The 16,986-nt window shown below is 46.9% G+C and overlaps 1 protein-coding gene across 2 annotated transcripts in view; it reads left to right on the plus strand.

Annotated features, from left to right (window-relative positions):
• FASTKD3 (FAST kinase domains 3) overlaps positions 1-16,986 on the plus strand; it is an 81,448-nt gene that overhangs the window by 37,089 nt on the left and 27,373 nt on the right. For both annotated transcript variants that reach the window (XM_033929726.1, XM_033929727.1), the window contains exons 5-6: positions 2,376-2,445; positions 14,895-15,009. In XM_033929726.1, coding sequence (XP_033785617.1) covers positions 2,376-2,445; positions 14,895-15,009 — 185 coding nt within the window. The remainder of the gene's footprint in view (positions 1-2,375; positions 2,446-14,894; positions 15,010-16,986) is intronic.

The raw sequence follows: 16,986 nt of genomic DNA on the forward strand, positions 1-16,986 counted from the left end.
CTTTCTCTTCCCAGCTACTCTCCTATCCAGTATCTCTATCCCTTACCCCCCTTCACATCATCCCTTGTGTCCAACTTCTCTCCCTTTCTGTTCCTTCCTTCCCTAAATCCCATTGTCCATCATCTCTCTCCCTCTCCTCTTTTTTAGACCCATTATTTCCCCCCCCCCCATTATATGCACGTCTCTTTGAGCCCCCTATTCCCTCCCTCTGTGTACTTCTACACCAGGGCCACCTTCCCTCAAAGGCCTGCCCTCCCCTTCCGAAGGTCTGCATGTTCGTTCAGCTTCCCCGCTCTTACCTTAAGCCTGCAGGATCGCCGGTGCTGTAGCAATACTTGCAGCTGTTGTCGTCAGCGGCACGTTCCCTCTGCTGCGGTCCCGCCCCTCCTCGTACATCGGGGGAAGGATCGCAGCAGAGGAAACGTTCCGCTGACGATGACAGCAGCTGCAAGGATTGCTACAGCGCTGGCGATCCTGCAGGCTGCCGTATTATGTAAAAGCAAGAGAAGGGAAGCTGGCCGAACATGCAAGCCTTCAGAGGAGGGGGGCAGACCTTCCCGACTGATCCTCCCCCCTCGCCCCCTAAAGCAGCAACAGCAGTGCTGCCACTCATGCTTTAGGAAGGCACGAGGAGGAGGGTTGTTCACCGAATCGGGAGGATGATTTTTTTTTTAAAGCAAATCGATTTGAATCGATTCACCCGATTTGAATTGGTGAACTAAGCCCATGTGCCTAAGGCAACTGGGCCAATTCCGGTTGGCCCAGGCGCCTAAGGACCCTCCTGTGGGCGGGGCTTGAGGCGCCTGGGCCAATCAGGCCCTAAGTCCCGCCATTCAGAGGATATTAGGCCTGCCGGAAGGATGGGCTTGGGACCCATCCATCTGTCCAACGTTCTTAAGGTACGGGGGGGTGTCGCGGGTGGGGTGGTGTTCGGGGGGGCCAATCAGGTGTGCGGGGGGGATCCAGATGTGGGGGGGCTGCTTCAGGGCAGGAGGGCCTGGGATCCCTCCTGCCTGCCCGTATTTTAGTGGGGGTGAGGGTAGGGGGATCGCCGGGGCAGGAGGGCTTCGGCTCCCTCCTGCCTCGATCGTGTCTGGGAGGGTGGGGGTTGTTCGGGCAGGGCTTGGGCTCCCTTCTGCCCCGGTCCTCAGGGTCCTTAAGTCATTTCAGCATTTCATGTCAACCAAAAAGTTAGGTTGCCAACATTTATCCCCACAGGGTCCAAGAAGAAAGACAAGGTCTTAAAGATTTTGGATGTCAGGAGAATCCTATTGCGATACCTGGAGGTGAACAAGGAGTTTTGTCTCTCAGATCATTTTTTCATCTTAACTAATGGAGCAGACCCGCTTCCAAGACCACCATCTCTAGATGGATTCATAAATTTATATCCTCTCATACATCGGTTGCAGTAAACATCCGCCTATCTCATTGAAGGTGCATTCGACAAGAGGAGTGGCCTCCTCTTGGGAGGAAGCAACAGCAGTTCCTCCTGAGGAGATTTAAAGGTCAGCCACTGGTCCTTCATACTTTCACCAAATTCTACAGGGTGGACATAGCTGTGCAGGAGGATATCACTTTTGGGTCCTCGGTACTATGTGTAGACTCATCTCTCCCACCCTAGACTTTAAGGACTACTTAGGTACATTCTTACGGTTCAGCATACCATCCCTATTGCACTGGAAAAAGAGATTAGGTTCTTACCTTGATAATATCTTTTCCAGTAGATAAGCATTATATGCTGAACATCTCAAACCCCCCCCCCCCACCCAGCAATTAATCTGATACACCTGATTTCTGACTCAAGTTTAATGGCCAACTCCTTAGCTAGGATTTTACTACCAGACAGACTATTGCATTATGAAGAGTCTGTGTATATGATACAAGGGAGGAATGGTTGAGCTCCATAAATGTTCAGGCTGTTTCTTGTTTAACTTGTATTTTTCTTAAATGCATTCTTCCTTTCAGAGGCTTCTTAATGTTTTTAACTACATTGCTGTTTTAAAATTCATCTGAGTAGATAAGACACCTGGATTTGAGGAGTTCCCCTTAACCTTCCATCTCCTGTCTTCTTTTGTTGGTCTGTTGCCAGCTTTGGTATGAACTGAAGGGGGCAGCAGAGACAGTGGAGAAGGAGACAGAACTGAAAAGTTGTAATTGACATTTTCAATATGCTTGCAAGTATAGATGGACAACCCTATGATTCAGCATACCATTACTATCTACTGGAACACATATTATTAGGTTAAGAACCTAATCTCTTAATATGCAGTCTCTGGTCAAGATATACACTGTTCCTCCACCTCCACATCTATAACTGTTGTAATCCATTTTTATTCCTATGACAGATATTAATGTATATAAACATTTTTTATTAGATGTGGAGATTAAATTAGATGAAGAAGGATTTATTTTGCCAGCTACTCATCATGAGGAGGTCTTTAAAAGGTAAGAGTCTATATTATCTGCTGAAATCATGAAGTATAACGCTGTGTGTGTTTAATATGTTCAAAGTTATTTGGGATAAAAGAAATGTATTTCAATAGTTTATTTGCCTCAGTCTTGTTGAGAATTTCATGTTAAGCTACTATTTGAAAAGCTACTTGTGGTGCTTGTACATTTTAACCTAAAATGTGCATTAACAATGCCTTTCTTTTGTTTTGCTTCTCACTGTACTGGCCAAATGAAGACTCCTCTTTTTCTGTTGAGTTGATTTTACTGGCCAATGAAAGGAGATGTGTGCAAAGCAATTGCCTTGTTATCCATTGAGTTTTCATGACGAAAAGTGCATGTCCTGGACTGGATCGTGATAGTTTAAGTAACTAGTGGAATATACTATTTACAGCTTTACTTGTACCCATAAGTACATTTTCTATTGGCAGTTTTCTGTTTTTATTTTTTAAAGATTGGCACTGCGGGAGTCACGTGATGCTGTGAGCGGGTCGGCTGCGTGAACGATCGGCTCCGGAGCCCTGCCCCTCCTCCGGCTTCAAATTAGCACTTCAACTCGAGCGGTTTTACCCCCTTTGGCCAGCAAAAGCTTTATAAATATATGGACAGATACTTGTCTCCTCCGGCGGTCCGAATGGCAACAAAAACAGCGAAAAAGGACCGTGAAAAATTGTGGCCCGGGGATGACAAAATGGCGGCCGCGCCTCGTGCTGAGGCGCTGGCGGCGGCGTTCACTCCCGAAATGCTGGCGGAGCTGCAAAATGTAATTTTACAGGCGCTGGGGCCAAGGATGGAGCTCATTTTCACCCAATTGACAAACTGGAGTCCTTACTTGAGGATAATTCCACACGCGTGACGGAATTGGAGACGAGGGTTTTGGCGGTGGAAGATGGGGCCACGGCGATGGAATCCACGGTGGCATCCCTCACCACGCAATTACGTTCCTGTCAAGATAAGCTTGAGGATTTGGAGAACCGCTTTCGCCGTGGGAACCTGCGTTTTATCGGACTACCAGAAACCATATCTGATACAGTGCTCTTATCAGTGGTGGAATCCTGGTTGGCAAGTGAGCTCCCCATGATATCTTCTCTGGGCCCGGCACGCTTTGAAAGGGTACACAGGGTGGGTCCTAGAGTGGGACTTGAACACAGACCCAGAGTTGTCATTGGAAAACTACACAATTATCGTCACAAAGTTGAACTGCTGAGAGCCTTTCGCACCCGACGCGAGCCTCTGACTTATGAAACCTTACAGGTACGCATTGGTCAGGATTACTCTGCCGCACTGACTGACCGGCGCAAAGTTTTCCACCCTCTATGTGCTAAACTGGTAGAACAGAAGAGGCGATTTATGTTTCTTTATCCTGCAGTACTGAAAATACACCAAAATGGGAAATGGCACGTGTTTGATTCTGTAGATACAGCTGGGGAATTCATTAATCGTGCTGAGTCCTCTGCTGGAGCTACTTGAACACTATATCTTGTAATTCTTGCATTGCTGGTATTGGGGTTTGTAATTCTTGTTGGTTAATCTGTGTGCGCAGCATGTATTACTTTCTGAGGTTGGCATGGATCCATTAGCCTCGCAGACGTGACTTGCTACCTGAGGCCCTGGAGGGTTTAAGGTTAGCCTGGAGTCTGTTAATGCGGGGAGATGTTAAGGTTGGACAGGGAAGGGGTTATGGAGGGGGATTACGGGGGGGAGGGGAGGAGTTGGGTTTGACTTTTGGAATTTCACCTATGCAGCATTTCTTTGTGTTTTCTACTCCAGTGCAGTTCCCGATAGTTTCAGATATTGGGTCCACATTATCTTTCCATAGGTACAGCTTTGTATTGCATTCTCCTTGGTCTGGCTGGGAGCCTGGGAGAACCCGTATGTGGAACTGGGTAATTACTTGCTTATTTCCTTATCCATGACTTCTAAAACTTTTCGAATCTTATCCTGGAATGTCTGTGGTATAACCTCCCCTGTTAAAAGAAGTAAGATTCTTCAGCGTCTTCAACATCATAAGGCTGATTTAGCATGCCTGCAGGAGACAAGACTTTCTGATGTTGAACACGCCAAACTTCTCAGAGGATGGGTGGGGCAGATTTTTTGTTCCTCCTCCTCAAACAAGAAGGCAGGGGTGGTGCTGTTAGTACGTAGGGGATTTCCGGGTAAGGTGGAACAGCTTTATCGGGACACGTTGGGAAGGATATTACTGTGTAAGATTACTATGTCAGGGTCTGTTATAACTTGTTGATGCTTTATGCCCCTAATCAATATGACCACTCCTTTTTCACTGCCATAGCGGGAGTGGGTGTCCGTGACTTAAATAACCCTCTTATAGTGTTGGGCGACTTTAACCAAGTCCTGGACCCTAATTTGGATAGAACGGGACCGGGCTCCTCTCAACCACTAGGCCCCACAAAGGGTATTCCATACTTATGTGACACCTTAGACCTTATTGATCCTTGGCGTGTACTTCACCCCACGGAACGGGATTACACCCATCAGTCCCGTGCGCATCACACGTTTTCCCGGATAGATTATATACTGACGTCCACTGCTTATTTGCCAAAGATACAAGCATCTGAAGTGGGACCCCTTTCTGTGTCGGATCATTACCCCATTTGATTAGACGTCTTAAGTGGCTCTGATAACAAGTCCGGGGGTACATGGAGGTTCCCATCCTACTTATTCAAAAATTTGAATTTTCAGGAATATCTTATGCAGAAATGGGATGATTACGTGGCTTTTAACGCGCAACATCGGACCACACCCTTGCTCTTTTGGGAGGCCGCTAAGTCTGTACTTAGGGGGGATATTATTTCCTATGTCTGTGCTCATAAAGTTCGCCTTTCTAGGGGTCTTCTCCGCCTAGAGGGTGAATATAAGCGTCTGAAGCGAGCTCACCTGGCACATCCCTCCCCCCATTCTCTGGAGGCTACGGTAGCAGCGCAGAATGCCTTAAATACTTTATTACATGAACGCACGCAACATTATTTTCACTATTGCAAGTTTAAATTTTACAGGTTTGGGAATAAAGCGGGATGGCTGTTGGCAAATTTGACTAAACCTCGCCGGCCTAATCGCCACATATCCCGCATTTTACTGCGTTCGGGCGAAGAGCTCACAACCACTCCTGCCATAGCTGATAGTTTTCTTAAATATTATCAGGAATTTTACGCCGCCAGGGATGGACAGGGGGGACCAGAAGCAGAGGACTACTTAATGGACGCTGGGGTTCCCCGATTGACCTCCCCTGACCGTCTTCACTTAAATCGGCCCATACAGGGTAAGGAACTTCAGAGTGCAGTGAAACAGCTTAAGGGAGGCACATCGCCAGGCCCCGATGGATTTTCTCCTGAGTTCTATAAACTTCTTTTTCCTTCCATCTGTGGCCCCTTAGAAGCATATTACACAGCGGCCCTTGAGGGTGGGTCCTTTCCGTTGGGGGCTAATCAGGCATTTATCACATTAATACCTAAACCGGGCAAAATTGAGACAGACATCGAATCTTATCGACCCATATCTCTAATCAATGTAGATATAAAAATCTTAGACAAAATACTGGCCAATAGATTGGCTATCCTGTTGCCCACATTGATAATACCGGAACAAGTGGGTTTTGTACAGCACCGTCATTCAGTACTGAATGTTCGCAGATCACTTACTGCACTACAGCGTACAAGGGATTCTGAACTTTCGGGAATACTGGTAGGCCTGGATGCCGCAAAGGCTTTTGACCAGGTTAATTGGGGTTACCTATTTCAAGTGCTCACATACATGGGTTTTGATGGGTGGTTCTTGGACATGTTACACTTGCTTTATACAGATCCGACGGCTTGCATTTTGGTCAATGGAACCCGAACACCTGTTTTCCAGATAGGGTGTGGGACGCGGCAGGGTAGTCCGCTTTCACCTCTTCTATTTTTACTCTATCTGGACCCTTTTCTGCGCACTATTATGCAGGATGATATTATCCAGGGTTTACCGGAGGCAGATTCCCAACTGAGAGTGTTAGCATATGCGGACGATCTTTTATTAACTTTGGGTTCTCCTGAACTTTCTCTTCCTAGAGCTTTGGAATTGCTGGATGAATTTAGTATGTACTCGGGCTTGGCGTTAAACAAATTGAAGTCTATAGTTTTGCCTTTGACCCCAGAGGTGCAGACGCAGTGGAGGGGGCCCTTCCCCCTTACCTGGGCATCAGGACATCTGACATACTTGGGTATTACTATTTCTCCTGACCTTTCCAACTTATATGCTCTCAATGTAGTCCCGCTAGTTCATACCACAGTACAAAAACTGGAGAATTGGAGGGTCTTTCCGCTTTCTTTAATGGGCAAGATAGCATTGTATAATATGGTACTGGTGCCCCAGTGGCTTTATGTATTTCAAATGATACCTGTATTGCAGGGGTGTCCAATGTCGGTCCTCGAGGGCCGCAGTCCAGTCGGATTTTCAGGATTTCCCCAATGAATATACATGAGGTCTATTTGCATGCACTGCTTTCATTGTATGCTAATAGATCTCATGCATATTCATTGGGGAAATCCTGAAAACCCGACTGGATTGCAGCCCTCGAGGACTGACATTGGACACCCCTGCTGTATTGTTATCTTCTCGTCATGACAAACTATTAGGGAAATGTTTACAAAAATTCTTGTGGAATGGGAAGAGAGCACGTTTGTCCTTGTCTCATCTGGCACGCCCTAAAGATCGTGAGGGATTTGGCCTCCGTAGCCTTCGCTTATTGTCTCAGGCATGTCAGATGAGACATCTGAATGACTGGTATCGGGGGACCACTTACTTTTCAGCCTCCCGACAGGAACAGTTACTCTGTGCTCCATATCACTTTAGCTACCTGCTTCATGTTCCACGCTTGCCACGGAAAACCTCCTCGGCACAGGACTTGTTTCTACTACCCCTGCGACACCTTTGGAAACTACTGTGCCATCAGCTTCGGATTTCATCTCAAGTGACTCCTTACTTACCACTGCGGGGTAATGGTGCCTTTACAGTAGGCATGGACCCTGTTTCATCTCCGGTTTGGTCTTTACCAACTAACCACTATGTTTCTCAACTGGTCCATTCCAATGGCTCTCTGAAACCGTTTGACGAACTTCAGCGGGACCACGGTTGGAGGCCTAATGATTGGTTTGCGTATCTTCAACTTTCGTCCTACATGAGCTCTCTGTCACGGGACTCCATTGCGGACCGCTGCATGGAACTTCTTTCTGAGGCATTGAGCCTGTCCGCACAGGTACAGATTCCATTGCGATTTCACCATCGTCACCTTCAGGAATGCCTGGGCGAGCCTCCATATGAAACTTACGCTTTGAAGTGGTCCCAGGACCTCTCATGCCCCGTGACAGCCACCATGATTTGCAGGGGAGTTTCCCGAACAGCGCGGTTCTCCCATAATGTGATCCTGTTTGAAATGAACTACAAATTTTTGCACCGGTTATACAGATCAACCTCATACCAATTTAGGGCAAAGATGTGTTCATCTGACCGCTGCCTAAAATGTTCACATTCCCCTTCTACTTTGGGACATCAGTTTTGGTCTTGCCCTCGTATTCATAATTTCTGGCAGCAGTTGTGTTTACATATTCAAACCATGTGGAATTACAACTTTTCTTTGGATCCTTTGATGCTGTTTGCACTGGATCAGATTCCCTTGACAGCGCCAAAGGGGTTTCGAAGCTTTCTAGCCCATTCTGTGTTATTGGGGAAGAAAGCGATTCTACTCAGCTAGATCTCATCTGACCCTCCCACGCTTTCCTGTTGGAGGACTTTGATGATACAACAAGCATCGATGGAGCGCTTATGCTTGTCTACATTGGACTCTGCCTTGGGCAGGTTATTCTGTCAATGTTGGATGCCTTTTTGGGACACTTTAACACCACGAGCACGTAGTCACTTGTTGAATTTATGATTATTTGACTGGGTCTGCACTGGAGTGGATTTTTATGTTAATTTTCCTTTCTGGTTGGGCGCTGGGAGGGGGGTGGGGTGGGAGGTGGGGGGATGGCATAGGATTGTGGTGAATTTGTGCTGTGTTTTGGCATTCATGCATCTTTTTGTACACCATGTACTTTTGAGTACTTGTTATTCTCTTTTGGAAACTAATAAAATATATTTCTAAAAAAAAAAAAAAGATTGGCACTGCTTTTTATGCAGTTGTTCAGCCAAAAGTCAGTCATATGTTCACCAGCAGCTGGTGAATGTATAACTCCGCTGTCTGGAGATTTTCAAACCTTATATGGATAGTATCAGGCTGAAAATCTGTTGAACCACTCAAAGCTATGCATATAGTAAAGGGGCAGTAGGAGGGTAGAGCAAAGGCATGCTGTGAAAACTGTAAAGATAGTGAAGATATTCAACTGCTCTCGGAATAAATGGAATATTTAATTTAGACCTGCTAAATACCAGGCCTAAACTGAAAAGACTACTGACTATTGGTGAATGGTGCTGAATAAAGATATTAATTTAAGTGTTGGCAATTCTTCCAGTATGCACTTGGAGGATATAGATGTTAAGAACTCTGTCTCCCTCCCTGCAGAATTATAAGTTTTTATGATGAGCTTCTATTAATTTTTGATCCCAGCACTACAGAATCAGTGCAGTAGTAAACTAGAAATTTTGGTTCCCTCACCCAGTGGCTGTGTTGTGGGATGTTCACAAAATTAGCAAGGGACAGTAAGGAGAAATCAAAGACTGGGAATGCCAAAATAGTTGCTGACAGGGATAGATTGCCATCGATCCTTACCAGAGGTAAGGTTTGGACAAGTTCCTACATGGTCCACTGCTTGCCCTGGATTGGTAACATGGAGTATTGCTGCTGTTTGGGTTTCTGCCAGGTACTTGTGACTTGAATTGGCCACCATGAAGATGGTATACTGGGCTAGATGGGACCATTGGTCTGACCCAGTAGGGCTATTCTTATGTTTTTATGCTGTACCACACAAAGCTGATAGTTCATAATGGCTGAATCCTATTTCTGGCCCAACCAAATGAAGTGAGGGAGTTTTTGTAAGGATCTATTGAGGTAATCCACCAAGACTAAAGAAAGGTATGCAGGAGGGAACGCCCTCACAACTACACGAGATCAATGCTCATAGCATGTTTTTTTTGTACTAGCTGCTTAATGGATACACCTTATACTTTCTTTTTTAAATTTTTTTTAAATAATTTCTATTCCACATATCCTACAATTCAACGGAGGATTACCGTATAAACTCGAATATAAGTCGATCCAAATATAAGTCGAGACCCCCTTTATCCCCACAAAAGGAGGAAAATAGTTGACTCGAATATAAATCAGGCAGCTTAATATTCAAGTGCCCTGTCAGGCTCTGCACCCAGCTCCCTTTCTGCCAGGCACTGCACCCAGTACCCTTCCCTCCCTCCCCTGATAGGCATTGCACCCAGCATCCTTCCTTCCCTCCCTTCCCTGTCAGACTCTGCATCCAGCACCCTTCCTTCCCTCCCTGTCAGACTCTGCACTCTCCCTCCCTCCCAGGCTCTGCACCCTGCCGCCCTCCCTGTCCTAGCCTCATACCTCTACTGCCGATTGCCAATGGAGGTGCAGCGGGCAGGAGCGAACTCTCCAAGTTCCTGCCCCGCTGTTAACTGGCTGCTGTGAATGTCTTCAGCCGCTGAGAAACACAAGCAGACTCGCGATTTGGCGCTGCTGCTCAGTGCTGAGCAGCTTTTTTAATGGCTCCTGCAAATTCTCGCGAGAATTCATTGTGGAAACTTCCATCTTAGCAAAGCAATATCTAGCTTGGGAGGTAAAGAGATGATATTAACCCCAAATGAATTAGCTAGATCTGAGAACTCACTCCCCCTAATCAGAACCACCTTGGCTCGTGTGGTTTCCAACCACCCGTACCAATAACAACCATGGGGCCTGTACCCCCATCAAACATACAGCGTGGGACAGTGAAGACAGCACAGAATCTTCAAGTGGTCTCAGCATAACAGAGAATAAAATATACTTTTTTAGTTGATAAGCACTTTAGAGTCAACATCGAGTTGCCCCAAAAGTAAAATAGAAGGTAGAGAACCCGTCACAAAAGTGCGTAGGGCATTAAACAAACCATGCTATGCAGCTCCGTCATGACAAATGAAACGAGTCTTCAGCCCCAACAGGCCAGCAAGGAAACTTGGTAGACAGCCTTGGAAGAATCAAGCCATCTCCCGATTGGCCTCAAACACTGGAGGTAGGTGCTTAATGAACGCGTCCAGGTCCTTCGGGGAGTCAAAGTAAAGAACCTTGTTATTGTGAAAAACTCGGGCTCTGGCAGAGTAGAATAACGAGACTCGAATATTCCGTTGAAAGAGCTCGTGGCAGTACAGCGCCATTGCCCGGCGACAGTAAGAAACCTGCGGAGAGAAATCTTGAAAAATAAGAATTTTTCGCCCCTCAAAACTGAGCTCCTTCCTCTTACGATAAGAAAAGAGGATTTTTTCTTTTATGGCATAGTTAAGAAGTCTTGCAATAACTGGGTGTGGGCATTGATCATCCTCCCTGCAAAGGCCTACCTGGTGAGCTCTTTCTATAAGCAGGGGATTGTAAGTCCAGAGTAGTGGGTAACCAACCCTCAAGCCACGAGCGGAGATCCACATCTCGGATGGTGTTAGGCAGCCCAATGAATCGTGAGTTGTTTTGCCGCTCTCTATTCTCATGATCTTCGAGTTTCTCCTGCAGCGCTTTATTTGAAATCTCCAAGGTCCTTATGCACTCCTCGAAGTTGTCCATTCGTTCTTCTTGTTGGGCTATGCGATGCTTGACCCGTTGTAGGCGATTCACCTGCGAGTCCAAGCTTTCCCAGAAGTTCTCCATAAAAGGTTGTATTTTTGTGAGCTTGCCCTCCATAACTAAAGTGAGGGACCGCATTAGTTTTTGAATCGCTGCCTCTTGCAATATAAACATGGGGACCTCGTGCGGCTCCGCCATCTTGGTTTCCAGCTGTTTCTGCTTTTCTTTCACTCCTCACTGCGATTTAGAGGTCATAATGTTGAAACACTGCCCCCAAAATGGCACCCGATGGTGCGCAGCACTGTAAGCTTTCAAAGTAGGTGGTTTGAAAAGGTCGGTGGAGCCAATTCAGAGTTTCAGTCAAAGAATCATGAACGGAGTAGCCCGGAGTTGCAGAGAGGCACATCCGTTCAAGGTTCCAGCATCACGTTATCTTATAATTAGCTTTTTCAACATTAAACATCTACTCTTGGAATTATTGGCAGAGAATGTGGTGACACCATTTAGTGTAGCAGCCAGTAATATCAAGTAGGCTAATAATGTCTCGCCACATAAATCTTGATGAAACGCAATTGGTAAAGTCCACAGGCTACTTATGAGCTGGATTTGACACAGTTGGAAACAGGATCTGGCTTTCGATGGTCTATTGGCCTGCCCAGTCTGGCCACCACTGTTGTGCCCATTCTAGGCCAGTCTCTTAATGAGGCTGCTGACATACCTCCAACAGCTGCTGCAGGAGTCCCACAATTTGCCCCAGGACCTGATCTTGTTGCTACACCTCCTGCAGCAAGACTCACTGAGTGACTGATACTTGCTCCAGGAGCTATATAAGGGGCTTAGAAAGGTTGGGCCCTGTAGGGAGTGCTGCCACAGCAGCAGATCCTTGGGGCGGGACAGATGGCCACCTCTAGGGATGGCATGTCTGCTGAGGTGTCTACCTCTGGCCTGGACTGGTACCTCCCAGGTCCCCTGGTCCACCTCCACCTCTTCTACTTCCTGGGCCTCCTGGCCCTCCTCCTTCTCCTGCTGATGACCTGTGTGTAGTAAAGATCTAGGGTGACCACATCATACAAGTTGCATAATAGTTCTGCAGAGTGCTGGGAGACGGAATGGCACAGGTATATGATTTTTTTTCAGGCACCAAGGAGTCAGGTCTGAGGGGTATCACCAGTAAGATGACATAGCATAGAACCCTGATGGGTGGTCTGGTGGGGTGATCCAGAGATAATACACACATGGAACCATTGTTTGTGTACAGGGCTGTAGGAGCAGGCATATTGGGAATAATATGTATTCCAATGCTGCCTGCATCCTACCAGGGGAGCTTGTCATGGGGGGGGGGGGAGAACACATATGGATATAAGTGGGCTTCCGTGGGGTAGGGGGAGGAAGAGAGAGAATGGTTTTATGGGAGGACCTGTGCTGAGAATATGTACTGGGTTGCTGGTTTTGGACTTTCAGATATGTCTTGCAAGGCAACACCCCAATGGGCCGCGACATGGCAAATGAGGTTTAACGTGGATAAGTGTAAGGTGATGCATGTCGGTAACAAAAATCTTATACATGAATACAGGATGTCCAGTGCGGTACTTGGAGAGACCCCCCAGGAAAGAGACTTGGGAGTACTGGTCAACTAGTCGATGAAGCCGTCGTCGCAATGCGCGGCGGCGGCAGTGAAGAGGGCGAATAGAATGCTAGGTATGATTAAGACGGGATCATGAACAGATCGGAGGTTATTGTGCCGCTGTACCGGGCCATGGTACGCCCTCACCTGGAATATTGCGTCCAGCACTGGTCACTGTACATGAAGAAGGACACGGTACTACTTGAAAGGGTCCAGAAAAGAGCGACTAAAATGGTTAAGGGGCTGGAGGAGCTGCTGTACAGTGAGAGATTAGAGAAACTGGGCCTCTTCTCGCTTGAAAAGCGGCGACTGAGGGGGGACATGATCGAAACATTCAAGATAATGAAGGGAATAGACTTAGTTGATAGAGACAAGTTGTTCACCCTCTCTAAGATAGAGAGAACGAGAGGGCACTCTCTAAAGTTAAAAGGGGATAGATTCTGTACAAACGTAAGGAAGTTCTTCTTCACCCAGAGAGTGGTGGAAAACTGGAATGCTCTTCCGGAGGCTGTTATAGGAGACAACACCCTCCAAGGATTCAAGATAAAATTAGACAAGTTCCTGCTGAACCAGAACGTACACAGGCAAGGCTAGTCTCAGGGCACTGGTCTTTGACCTAAGGGCCGCCGCATTAGCGGACTGCTGGGCACGATGGACCACTGGTATAACCCAGCAGCGGCAATTCTTATGTTCTTATCTGTGGAGCTGACTGCAGTGTATTCAACTTGAAGGACGTCTAGGTTAGACATTGTAGGGGTCGTATAATGGAAATGGTTTTGAATGTCCAACAGAATGGGTTTTGTAAAGCAATATTGTAAACATTTACTTACTAAATTTTCAAAACATCTTGTCTTCCTGAATGTCTTTTCAATCATGAACCATTTGTTTTAAACATCTAACTTGAATGTCCTGAGTCGGACTTAGATGTCCTATCAAAAGTGCCCCTCTAAATCTTTTAAATCTATCAAACTCCTTATTAACAGGCACATTATGTTTTCAATCCAAAGTGTATACCTCTGGAATGATTTACCTTTGGAGGTCAGAACTTTATCTGGACCTTTACAGTTTTGAAAAATTTTGAAGACAATCCTTTTTGATGATGTTTGTGATTGAGATATAACATTTGTATGTCATATTGTCAATTACAACAATAATCTTTGATGTAGGTATGTATTTTACTGTGTATTCTTTATTACATATTGAATAGTAGGATGTTGCAGGTTATAAATTTTAAAAATGAAAATCAGTGCCTTTGTTCAAGTCTCTGTGACCACATTGGATTACTTTACCCCGACAAGAATATAAACCAAATTAGGTCAGTCCAGAGGGTGACATGTAAAATGGTTGTCAGACATTGCCTTAAAGTGTATGAGGATAGACTTAAAAAATTATTTTGAGTATACCCTGGGGGAAAGGCCTGACAGAGAAGATACAATATTTCTTCAGATCATTTATAAGTCTGCACTTTTTTCACTATCATCTTATGACTCCCTGTTCCAGAATTTTGTTTTCATTGAAAAGGCCTCCCATGTATTTGAGTATTTCAATATCTATTTCTGTCTATTTCCATGAATGCATGAAAAAGCCTCCCAGCATAGGTGGTAGAGATATAGAAAGTATCAAAATTCCAAAAAGCATGAGACAATGGCCAGGCTGTTAGATGGACTATATGATCTTTTTCTCTTCTCACTTTCTTATGTTTTTCCAAAAGATTGTTCAGTGTAATTTGATAATTTATTTTTAGTTTTCAAACAATTTTTAGAAGGAGGAACTATTGTGTGAGATGCAGTTGTATTGCTGAAGGCTCCATTCATTCTGGGTCATCACTAGATCATAGCGCTGCTAGCTTCCATTCATATTAGAGAGAATATTGCTTCTTTGTCCTTTTTTTTTTTTCTAATAATCATGATTGCTTCCTAGTTATAGCCAGAAAGGGTAGAGTAGCATCACACACAAGCTAAAATAATAATCATATTTTCTCAGAGAATATTTGCATAGTAATGGTATTAACACTTTTGATTGACTGGCATTATTCACGTGGTCTTCTACTCATTGTATTGAATTTTACAGAATAGCTCTCTCTATTGATGGCCCAAAGAGATTTTGTGCTGACAGCAACAATCTGCTGGGAAAAGAAGCCATAAAACAGCGACAGCTTCGACTACTTGGTTATGAAGTTGTACAGGTAAGAAAATGTTCTAAACTTGTTTTGTACAAATAGTGTACTACTTTTCTGGCTGTACAAATACTTTGGGCCCATATTGGATAATGTTTTAGTCAATGCAGATCAGTCAGAAATTAAGAGATATTTAAAGACGCATACGACTGTTAATTAATCTAAGGGTCTTTCCTAGCTTATTTTCTATACTAAAATTGATTTTTTCCTTTCCCCATGTTATTGTCCTTAATTGTTCTTTCTTTCTTTTAAATTGTACTTCTCCCCACTATCCTATTGTTTCATGTAAGTAAAGTTATCCCAGGACAAGCAGGCAGCATATTCTCACATGTGGGTGACATCATCTACGGAGCCCCGACGCGGACAGCTTTTCAAGCAAACTTGATTGAAGTTTCAAGCTTGCTATGCTGCACCATGCATGTGCATGCCTTCTCCCTCCACTAGAGGGCGCATCCCCACCTCGTGGTCCTCAGTTCTGTTTCTTTCGCGGAGCCAGAAGCCCTGTTGTGTTTTTGCTCCGTGCTATATTGCCTTCTGTCACCGTGGCTGGGTTGTTTTTCTTGGTCGCTGTGAGTTTTTTTGTTTTGCCTTCGATCGCCTAATAGTTATCCGTCGAAAAAAAAAATATATATATTTCGTTCCAGGCTCTGGGGGCTCCCCGTAGCCGCGGCCGCGGGACCTCGTTCGTTCACGGCCTTGTTTTTTGTTCATGTCCCGGCCTCTGTTGAGCTTTAAGAAGTGCACCCGGTGCGATTGGTTGCTTTCTATCACCGATCCCCACCGGTGGTTGCTTGGGTGCGGATCACCCTACGGACTCCTGCCCTCGGTGTTCCACCTTCCAACCTCGGGCACTCCGCCGCCGGCGTGCACGCATGGCGGAGCTCTTCATCGTGGAACCCGCGGCGGGGAAGGCCTCGACGTCGGCTTCGGCCCCGGCTTTGACCTCGGCCTCGGTACCCTCGACCTCGCCTCGGAAGTCTTCCTCCTCGAAGCCTTTATCCTCGACCCCGAAGTTGGCACCGGGTAAGTCCCCGCTTCCTTCCTCAGCTCCGGGGTTATCGAAGAAGCCGTCCTCGGGTTCTTCGACGGGGGCGGGTAGGTCGTCCTCGGCCCCGCCCCGAACGTCGAAGTCGGGTGCTCCTCGGGAATACTCACTGTCGAGGTCGCCCTCTGCGGAGCACCCGCCGGCGTCGGACATGCCGTCCATGATGGCTGTTCCGGTGTTCCAGGACATGCTCCGAGCGCTGATCTCCTCGGAGCTGTCCTGCGCCCTGGCCCATTTACAGCTGTTGGCAGCCCCGGCCTCGACCCCGGTGGTGGCGCCTGCCTTGGCCACGGCCTTAGCCTCGGTCTCGGCTCCGGACCAGCCTGAGCGTAGTGTTCGACCTCGGGACAAGGTGCGCCGGGTTCACAGGATTTCTTCCTCCGACTCCTCGTCGGGAGCCTCCCGCGGGTCCTCGCCCTCGGGCCAGCCTCGGGCAAAGCGCCGGTCCCGGAGGTCCAAGCGTCCTCGCGGGTCTCCTTGGCGGCGGGGTCGCTCCTCGCCGGCCCGGGAGGTCGAGGCTCTTCGGGTGTCGGAGCTCAGCCTGTCGAATCCGAGGCTGTTCCGTTCTCCTGCGAGGAAGGGGTCGAGGGATTCCTCCCCGCGGCGGTGGAAAGTCTCGGTGCCCCGTACTCCGGGGACTTCCCCGAGGGGCTCCTCGGGGCCTCGGAGGTCTCCGACCCTGGTGCGTTACCTTGGTGGGGCTTCCTGGGGGTCGGGGGCTGGCATGGGTCGTGAGCCCTGCTACTTGTGCGAAGCTTCCCCGTCGTTTTCGGCGGCGTGGGGCTCTCGCTCTCCCTCTCCTCCGTTACGTCCCTCCTCGTTTTCGAGGTTTGTGGTGGACATGGGGAAGGCTTTGGATCTGGACCTTTTGTCGGGGTCTAAGTATTCCAAATAATTTTTGGAGGAGCAGGATTTGCCCTCCCCTCCTCGGGAGTCTCCCC

The sequence above is a fragment of the Geotrypetes seraphini genome, chromosome 2 (genome assembly GCF_902459505.1).
Source record: "Geotrypetes seraphini chromosome 2, aGeoSer1.1, whole genome shotgun sequence".
Classification (NCBI taxonomy): Eukaryota; Metazoa; Chordata; class Amphibia; order Gymnophiona; family Dermophiidae; genus Geotrypetes; species Geotrypetes seraphini.